At 40.7% G+C, this 10,571-nt stretch overlaps 1 protein-coding gene across 5 annotated transcripts in view; it reads right to left on the reverse strand.

Moving 5' to 3' along the window:
• The window catches only part of CYLD (CYLD lysine 63 deubiquitinase), a 47,179-nt gene extending 36,866 nt beyond the window's left edge, over positions 1 to 10,313 (reverse strand). For 2 of the 5 annotated variants that reach the window (XM_077830675.1, XM_077830674.1), the window contains exons 1-3: positions 10,161 to 10,313; positions 1,318 to 1,970; positions 553 to 855 (exon numbers count right to left, since the gene is read on the reverse strand). In XM_077830675.1, coding sequence (XP_077686801.1) covers positions 553 to 855; positions 1,318 to 1,824 — 810 coding nt within the window. In that variant the 5' untranslated portion in view covers positions 1,825 to 1,970; positions 10,161 to 10,313. Of the gene's footprint in view, positions 1 to 552; positions 856 to 1,317; positions 1,971 to 10,160 lie in introns of those variants that run through there. The other 3 variants (XM_077830676.1, XM_077830678.1, XM_077830677.1) reach the window with 3 other exon arrangements.
• Between the last annotated feature and the right edge of the window lie 258 nt (positions 10,314 to 10,571).

The following is a 10,571-nucleotide window of genomic DNA, read 5'->3' on the forward strand; positions in this document are numbered from 1 at the left end:
ATTGCTAAGTTAAACAAAATGAACATGACAACTAAATTTAGAGAAAAGATTTAGTATTTTATAGATAGGTAAAATATCGTTCTTCAAAACCTCAGTGTTCTTGCAAATACAGACCAAAAAAAAAAAAAAAAAAAGATATGCAGTTATGCAAACAAACTGGTTATACCAAAATAAAATCCAAAACAAAAGAGGAAAAAGTAATTCAGTGTATTTCCTCTAAAGGCAAAATAAATGTAAAAATCATACTCACAAGCCAAACCATTACTTCAATAATACCAAGCCTCATGTGATACCTAGCAAAGCAAGTAACGCAGTGGAGGCAACTTAATCATAGTATCAGACTATTCTGCCTAAAAACTTTTGAGTCAAATACTATATTGTTACCTCATGCCAAAAATAGCTGCTGAATGCCATCTATACATGTCAGTGTTGATTTTCCACTTTCCTGTCATTAGCCTCCATCGAAGTAACTTGTAGATACCTGTTTATCTTCTAATTGCATGTACTTTCACTAACACACACGCAAAAGTTATTAAAATCAGATTTTCTTACCATGTCCACTCCAACAACGTATCCTAAACTTTCGTTTCCTGGTAAGACATCACAGAATATAACTGTCCCATACTCTATACCTTCTCCTATCTTCAGAGAAACCCTGGAGTTGATCTCCAAAGGTGGAAGTTCTACCTGCATCGTGTCAACTGGAGCTGCATAATCACTCTCTAGTTCACTGTCATCATCTTCCACCAACTCTAGTTTGTCCAAGGCAACAAAAACTCCACAATCCTCATCGCATCTGAAAAACTGTTTTCCTTGGTACAGTCCATCAGTAAAGCCTTGACCACGACCTTCTTCCTGGATTTTGGAAAGAGAAACCAAAACATTAAAAATACTAATATTTTTGTAGGAATTATAATTCATCATTTTGGAGAAATTCCAGTAAACAATTAGGACCTGATTCAGCAAGGTATTTTAGGAGGTGAGTAACTAAAAGCACCTGAGCAATCATACTGGCTTAAGTTCCAGGGCTATTCATATGCTTAAAAAAGTTAGCTATGTGCTTAAATACTTTGCTGAATTGGAGCCTCATTTAATAAAAATAATAAAAACCACCCATAAGTTGTCCTTGTTGCTAGCTGACTTTAATGTGCTGGAAGTAACAAGGCTGAAAATAGATGCTTTGTATAATTCTGTATTCAATTTTAAGTAATTGCAGGGCATCCAGACCTTCTGGATGGATGTCATTTTTTACAAATTGAACTATGTGACAAATTTTGTTTGAGCTAATGTATCAAGCATGCAAAAAAAACAACTTACCAGTAGTTCTACTCCAAAAAATATCCCTGGTAATAATCTGTCTTGTGACAAGGGTCCCCGGAAGCGAACAACCCCAGGAAATTTATCATCTCCCGACCTCAGCTGTACTCTCACAGGTGAGCCAACATCTATGTGCAGGCCTTTACTTAATCGGCTTTTGCTTTTAAATAGGCTGTATCTTTCCTCACAGCTGGTAATAGCCAAAAGCAACTCAGCTAGTTTCTCATTTATTTCAACAACATCTTTCTCATCCACAAACAGGACTGGATACGGTTGTTCCAGAACCTTTAAACCAATCTGCATTTTCTTGCCTTTAGATGGGATATTTCTGCCGTGTCCCACAGAAGAACGATCTTGAATAAACTGGCTTATACTACCCTTGGGTACTTTCAAAAGCTTTTGATTTTGTTTGTCTAAAACACTGCATTCCTGGAGAAGCAAATAAAAGATACGCTCTTCCCAATAGGATGAACTGGCTTTTTCTTGACTCCATAAGCCTGAATTCATTGTGATTAAAACTTTATAACCAAGCAGTTATATTCAAGAAAGATGATCTGGTGACATAGTTGTACAGGAGTTACAAAGGAAAATTCCTAGAGGATCCAATGTTTAACGATTCTGTGTCGTTAAGGGCTAAATCCAGAACAGAAAGCCTAGGATAAACAAAAAAACAAACATAACATTAAGTTTGAGAATCACAGTTAAAATTAAGCACAATAAGAATTCATTTTAAAATGCAATCATTTTTCACATACAGTAAAACAAAAGTAGCTGGGTGACATTGAAGATAGCTGAAAACAGACATTTTTGCAGAATATGTTGTGATTACATTCTAGTTACCTTTCTCTAATGTTTTGAATAAAGGAACTATAAAATTTAAATTCAATGAAATGCAACAACCACATATAAGTTAAAAGGAAAAGAGTCTTTAAATTTTAAGTGACCAGAAAAAGGCCAAACCAAACATACAGTGACCTTTTGAGAAGAGACTCTCCACAACAAACGATCCTTCATGCATTTTAGTGACTGTCCATTTCTGATACAGCAAAAGTATTTCTGTGTTATATTAGGTAAACTACTGAACATGTATGAAACTTCTTCTGAACCTACCACGTTTAGAAATTATAAAGTGTATTTATTACTATGAAATGCTATGTCAAAGACACAGAGCTAAGTAGTATTTTCACGAAATGAACAAAACTAGAACTTGAAAAGTACAATTTGTGAAGGATACTATGTCTAATACACGATTTTTTTAAATCAAAGCTAATGTTTATAAGCTAGGTCAATTTAGTATTCAACAGTGTATCACTTTTCTTAAAAAAAATTAAAATATATCAGCCTCAACACCCTATGGGATGGAATGAAACTGACTACAGAGAAAGGTTACACAAACACACCTTACTTTTTATTGTACAGCCATGTTTTTGGGTTCTCAAGATCAACACCTGAGCAACAACTCTGAGGATCATGAGGACTAATCAACAAGTGGATCATACTTTTCAGTAACAAATATCTAGAAAAGGCCATCCTGGTGCCTAAAAGTGCACTGTACTGCTGTTTAGTAATCCAGAATGAAATATTGACCTTGGTAGTATCTCATTTCCAATGCCAGCAGAACAGAGGCAACTCTCTCAGCTACAGGGGTTGGAAGGGCAATAAGGGAGTAATTCATCCATTTATAGTGGCTGATTTAGACAGAAAGCAACCCTCTGAAAGAGGCCTATTCCTTGCTTATATTTAGGGAAGCCTACTACAGTACAGCCCCCATATAGGAAGGGGTACACTTGCTAGAAGAACTGTTTCTCTGCCACCTTATGCACACACAAAAATTTGCTGGGAAGAAGGAAATAAATTTAACTGGTCTTGAAGACACAAGGTTTAAGACTCAATTTCCTGTGATGTGCAAAAGAAGTAAGAGTAATGAAGACTTACAGCGGAAGGAAGGTCAGGTCTTCTCCAAGAAGCAAGAGAAAGCTTAGTTAAAAAGTTTAGTTATTTGAGCTAGCTCGCTAATGAATAGTTCGTGAAATGTGAGAAACATTGAAAGATGTTTTATAATGGGATCTGCCATAAGACACCACATCAGACAGAACTCATTGCAATACTTATTTTTAAACAGACTATATCTGATTCTATCCATTCCATTTAAAACCTATCCTTAACATTTAACTTTGTTGCTTATATTTTAACAAGTGCCAGAGAGAACAAGATTGAAAGAAGAGGTCATCTCATTTAAATGCTCTGGTAAACTGGAAGCCACAGGATGTATAAATTAAACTTTAATAAGTAATGTTCCAAAACACTTAAACTGCAGATTATCTATCAGGAGATAAAGAAAAAGAGCTTTCTACAAATTGTACTATACCACTTGATGATTTTTCCTTTAAATAATCACTGGAAATAGATCACAATTTATTTATATTCAGAAAGTAAAAGTTACCATAGGCTAAATATATATTCTCCAGCTGAAATTTTTGATGTCTATAACTTTGCTGAATTTTGGTTAGTGGATGACTATTTCACTGATGATTTAGTCATCTACCCTCTAATTCTGGTGATTTTTTTTTTGGTTCACATCTTTTCTCCTATTGCATTCAGCCAGCCCCATTCCCCAATCTATTAATATTCCTGACACTTAGTTTGATCCCACATTTGGAATCTATCCAGAAGCCGCTGAAGTGGCTATAGCTTTTCATTTGTAACGAACACTCATGCTGATTTCACCACCACCCCCGCCAAAAACAAAGGTACATTTTTCTCATGCTTCAGAACAAACCAAAAGTTATGCTATGACACAGCAGCAGAAGGTTAATGGAAACATCTAAAGTAACCAAACATTTTCTAATCACTAGGCTTTCACAGATTTCTGCACTGAAAAACAATACCTTCTTCTGATGCTCTTTTACAATAACACAGCCATTCAGCTCCTGAATACACTACTTGTTTCATCTTTATTAATGGGGCACATGCATATCAACGTCATTAACATTCTGTATCACTGCAGCAACTGGTAGCACCAATGCATTTAAAAGTCTGTTTGCATTTCCAGAATAAGTCACATAGTTGAGGTACAACATCTGGACAGTTTCACATCTCACTGAGCTGAAGTCTGGTAGAGACTGTCAATCTGTTTTCAAATTAAAATAGAAATTCACTATTTATTCAATTTTTGTTTTGGAAATTAGCCAATGAGAAAATAGAATCGATAGTCTGTTTGCTGTTTTTCTTGCCAAACACCAGTAAACTTTATTGAAGCTGATTAAGAACTGACAGGATACACTAATAGCGTTTGCACACGTGACACATTAGATCAAATACAAATCATTACAAGTAACCCCAGATATTAAAATCTGAAATTTGATGCATTCATAGTTACTTCCATAAACTTATTTCTATGCACTGATGCCACACAAACTTTTATTTGCAACTCAGAGAGTCAGAAGCCCCGTTCTCCATCATTCAGTCTTATGTCCTGATCCTGGAAAGACTAATGCACATGCTTAACTTTCCATACTGAGTGGCTTCACTGAAATCAGTGAGCTACCCACATTGTGTAAAGTTAACCACAAACATCAGTTGCTGCAGAATCGGGGATTTAACCATTTCAAATATCATAGGTCTAAAACTTAGACTTCACTTAAATATGAAAACACATGAAAACGAAGATGTGTAAACAGAAATGTTTAAAGCAGTCTGCACAAAAATTTAGAAGGAAAGATGAAGCTCTATTTAATTAGGGCTCCTTTGTAACTATTACATGAACTATAGCTTACTAACTGGGCCAGTTCTGTGATGTTATAATCTGATTTGATCAAGAGCATTTAATTCAACTGGAAACGTGTAACAGTTTTAATTAGATTATATAATGGCATCCTTAATACAATCTATGGTCAGTCACTCAGCATTTACATAAACCTTACGAAGTTCTATTCACTATAGCAAGCAAATTTTTTTAAAATTATTAAATGGCAAAACAAATTAAATTAGCTCAAATACGTTTACCCACTGATTGCTTGTGTCTATCCAGAACAGAGTTCAGCGAATCTCAAACTTCTGAAAACCAGGAAATACATAGTTAAGGTAAACACCCACTCAACCTTAATTCAGTCCCACTGGAGCTGGCAAAAGCCACTGGGATTTGTCTGCATGCACTCCAGTTGCATTCAGCGTTTTAGGTATATCGGTACTGAATGGTGGAGGCAGTAGATGGGACAGGTTGGTAGATGTGTTTGTGATATGAGAAACATCACAGCTTTGGCTGTGATATGAGGAGATGTCAGTCTGAATCTCTCAATGCCTGTGATCAAAGGAAAGGGGTGAATGGGTACTCTGAGGTTCCACTCTGCATCACTTCAATACAGCATTGTGTAGGTTATGTCAATAACAGGGCACTGGTGGTTTCTTGCTATGAGTAAGGCTAAGATTTTCTTACGGTTATTTTTAGTAAAAAGTCACAGACAGGTCACAAGCAGTAAACAAAAATTCATAGAAACCCGTGATCTGTCCCTGACTTTTACTAAAAATAACTGACAAAATGGGGAGGGAGGAGTGTTTAGCACTCACTGCTGCTGGGGCGCCAGGGTCACCCCACACTGCCCGCGGCAACTGAGAGCTGCGGAAGGTGGGGGGAGCCATAGTGGCTGGGGCTGAAGTGGAAAATGTCACCGAGATCTCTGGAAATCACAGATTCTGTGACTTCTGTGACCTCCATGACAAAAATCTTAGCCTTAGCTATGAGTAGGGCCCTACAAAATTCATGATCCATTTTGGTCAATTTCACAGTCCAAGGATTTTAAAAATTGCAAATTTCATGACTTCAGCTATTTAAATCTGAAATTTCATGGTGTAGTAATAGTAGGGGTTCTGACCCAAAAGAGTTGCCGGAGGGGAGGGGGTCGTAAGTTTCTTTGGGGGGCGGGAGGGTGTCGCAGTATTGCCACCCTTACTTCTGCGCTGCCTTTAGAGCTGGGTGGCCAGAGAGCTGGGTTGGCTGGGTGCCAAGCTCTGAAGATAGCCCCGCACCAGTGCCGAAGTAAGGATGGCATGGTATGGTATTGCCACCCTTACTTCTATGCTGCTGCTGGTGGGGGGCTGTCTTCAGAGCTGGGCACCTGGCCAACAACCGCTGCTCTCTGGCCACCCAGCTCTAAAGGCAGCGTGGAAGTAAGCGTGGCAATACAGTGATCCCCCCCCTAAAATAACCTTGCGACACCCCTGCAACTCTCTTTTGGGTCAGAAACCCCAATCTGAGAAACACTAGTCTCCCCCGTGAAGTCTCTATTGTATAAGGTAAAAGCACACAAAAGGCCAGATTTCACCGGGGGCGGAGGGGGGATGACCACCAGATTTCACAGTCCATGATGCATTTTTCATGGCCATGAATTTGGTAAGGCCCTATCTATGAGTATTGTCAGTAGTGAGAGCAGTCTGCAGATTTAATGATAAGTAGGAGAAAACATAAGGTTTAGTTCATCTCCTGTGTGCAACGATGAAGGGTTTATAAAACCGTGAAAAGCGGTTGTTAAATTTTACAAGGGTGGTAATCTATCAGGGGAGAACGCTCACTGTTGTAAGTGTAGGACAGGTGCTGGTAGTGCCTCTGCATTGCAACGAAAAGGCAGATTTCAAGCATGTGTGTTTTGGGGCATCACTTGAGGAGGGCAGAGTTAAGGTTGAACAGACATTTACCTTAACTTTCTATTTCCTGTATTTCTGTTTCCAAGAGCTTGAATTTTGCTGAACCTGACATTCTGAAAGGTCATGAGCTATCACTGGGCAACCTTAACTCTGAGTTAAAGTTTTTGCCATTTAATTTCCTTCTGTTTTTTTTTTCTCTGTTTTGTTATTTTAAGAAAGAGAGACATGTTTTCTGGTAGGAGACTGTGGTCATTTAGACAGTTGTTGTTCTCACCCAGCTTTACAGCGGATGTACTACTGAAGTACCTAGCTTTTATATAGTGCTTTTCATCAGTAGAGCTTAAAGAACTTTACATTGTTATCCCCATTTTGCAGCTCACATGAAATAACAAGGAGAGGGGCTCAGCAGACCAAGAGAAGCAAGGTTTCCCTGATCCCAGACCACACAGCAGAGGTAGGACTCGCCCGGATCCCAGCACATACCTGGTAGGGTAAAATTTTGGGCTCTCTCTCACTCCACCAATCCCTATTTCCTCCCTCTACTTGAGCCCCAACCCTCTCTTCCTTTCCCTACCACCCATTGCCATTTATCCCTCTCTCCATAACACCCCATCCTCCAATGTAGATTTAAACCTCTCCACCCCACTCCCCATCTACTCTTCCACCCCATTCACCATCCCCTCAAAGCAAGCATTCACATGTATAATTTATTTTCTCTTCAAACAGTTGAAGTGTTCTCTGAATTATCTTCCATACTCAGATTCTCTCTCTCAAACCCAATGTACACCTTGAAGAGGTGGATTCACCCCTATGTTTACACAGCTCATTCTCAGATTTCTGACAAGGATCAGTGGGTTTCAAACTTACAAGCTGCTAGAATCTGTAAACTTTATGAAATACTGGATTTTTTCCAGGGGATTGGGGCTGTATCTCAGGAATCCCTTACTCAAATTAACCCGTATTAGCATCACAAACCCTATCCTACACTCACAGGGATTGTCTCGAAATTTGCATTGTCTCATGGAAGCATGCTGACGCTCCACTAAAATTATGTGATGTTCTCAGCTGAAAGACCATACCTCCTGCATATGAATACAGCCTGAAACAATAACTCCACTGTGAGCTGCTCCACTGATGTCAGTGGGTGTCTCATCCCCCTTCCCCAGTGCTAGAGAGCCTATGATATTTGCATGTGTAATTTACTACATTACATAGCAATGCGGTGATGAATATTAAGCCCTGCGTATGACAGAGTACTTAACATTACTGTCACAGTCCCGTATGACAAACTGAAGAACTTTTTCTATCCAGCTAGGTTCTTATCACAAAGATGACCATGGTATATCTGAGCCTATCTTACTACCAAAATGGGTTGAGGGGTAAGAGAGACAACATCTCTGGAACAGGAGTAAAGACCTGGATCAAGTGACTGAAACTTTGTAAGTGTGGCTAAGGGGGTGAACCTTTGCACATCTTTAAGCCACTGTAGTTTAGCCCAGTCAGAAGTTCCCTAAATTCCTCCCCCACATCCCCTCACCCTTTGAGTCACTAGCATATACTGTTACATCTCACTGTGTAAAAGGTTTGTTCTGAAATTTGAGACTTTGTTTCTGCCTTGTGATAGCATTACTTGGAGTAAGCAGTGTGGTTTGTATCTCCTATCACGTTTCAGCATGAATATACACAAATCTATTGCCTTGATTCAGATTATAGAACAAGTGGGGAAAACTGGATCAACTTGTTTCAAATTGTCTCTTGTAGAATCTTCAGTTTAAATATCATGTTTTGAATAACCCCATGTACAGAGCAAACAATCAAAATTGTCAAACAGTCTGAAAAATGTTTTTAAGTGGAAGAAGCTACAGTAGTTGAGTGGGCAAATGTAACAGCATCCAAGGGAGGCCAAAGCTGCATGTTTGCTATACTAAGTGAAATAAAAATAAAAATATGCATTGCTAAGTGAAAACATGCATCTTAATACAGAGCAATGAATTATTGGAATTTTTAAATATATTTTTACTATTTGGATTTTACTATTTAACTTTTTTAAGCAATACTGTAAAATATGAAAAATATTTTTCAGTTTTAAAAAGAATGTTTTGGTAATATAATTTGTTTAAAAAGAAAAAAGCACTACATTGTAGCTGTTTGGTATACTATGTACGTAGACTTGATTTGGGGATGACACTTGTGTGTCAGTATGTGCCAGTTGTCTCCAATTCAGAGGGGTTGTGCATTGTGTTCATATTTTGAGATGAAAGATGAAAACACTATTTTCAGTCAGATTTAATGTTCTTGCCTTACGAGTTAATACATACTTCCTTATACTTGTTATGAATTTTTATTTTCTGAACAGCATAAAATATGTTTAAACATTTCCTTGCTTTTAAATGCTTATTTAAAAAAAACAACAGATTTTTATTTTTCATTAACCTAGACTTTTTCTCTTAAACTTTTGGGCACGTGTGTAAGTGAAGATACGGTTTAAACTTTTAAATAAATGGGATGACTGGTGACCAGATCATTACATTAAAGCTGTGAGCTGAACTGGCCAAAAAAAATCAGTGTCCCCTGCACAGCCCTTATCTATTTCAGTGTGTCCCTGACAAAAGCCAGAGATCACTATGTTACTAAATCCTTAATCCTACCTACAGTCACGTCTGACAGCATGAACCTCTCACCCAACTGACTTCAGTGTTCTGCGTGAGTTCCCGGAGCCAGCTGCAGGACCGGGGCCTAACTCAGGTACGCAGCACAGGCTACCTACCTGCCAGCTGCACGCTGGTTGAAAAGGCGAAACCAAACCCCTCACTGTGCGAAGTCCTAGGAGAGGAAAGGTCACACACGCGCAGAACTGGAACCCACGTCTCGCTATGCGGCGCTCCTGCCAACGTCTAACCCCGCAGGCCCGCCGAGGCGACCCAACCTCCCCGGCCGGTACGCGCCCGGGACAGGGGGGCGGGGGGGGGGGCTGACGGCGCTCAGCACTTACCCTGTGCCGGCCCGCTGCCAGCCCGCCGAGCGCGGCCCCGGGGTGGGGCCCGTATTGTCGCCTCACGTACAGAGCGGCACGGTCCGCGGCCAGCAGCCCCCGCCGACTTCGAGGGACCGGGACCGGCATCGGGACCGGGACCAGCCCCACGCCCAGGGCAGCGGGAGGCAGCCCCGGCGCGCAGCGCGACCGCCCCGGACCCCTCACTCACCTCTTCATCCTCGGACCAGCGAGCCGCCTCGTTGCTGCTGCCCAGGCAGCCCCTCCTGACAGGGCCCGGAGCCGCCGGCGCGGGGACTTTCCCCGCCCGCTCACACCCCCGTGGGGCTCATCAGAGCGACGCAGCCCGTAACCCACCCACTCAGCTGCCCGGCCTGTGAAACCTACCCTGCTATTAAAACAGCACCGCCCCCTGCCATCTGCCGGAGCCAACTACAAGGCCCGGAGCCGGCCACTCTCCCTCCTATTGGGCTGACACTCACAGCCTGCCCCTACGCGGGGATTTCCACTCCATCATGCTTGGCAGAGCCGCAGATGAAGGCGGGAACAGACGTGTGGGAGGAGTCAAACCGATGGGATTGATTGGCTAAATCCTTTAATCCCGACCGGCCCGCAGATTGGC

This window comes from Eretmochelys imbricata, chromosome 12 (genome assembly GCF_965152235.1).
Source record: "Eretmochelys imbricata isolate rEreImb1 chromosome 12, rEreImb1.hap1, whole genome shotgun sequence".
Classification (NCBI taxonomy): Eukaryota; Metazoa; Chordata; order Testudines; family Cheloniidae; genus Eretmochelys; species Eretmochelys imbricata.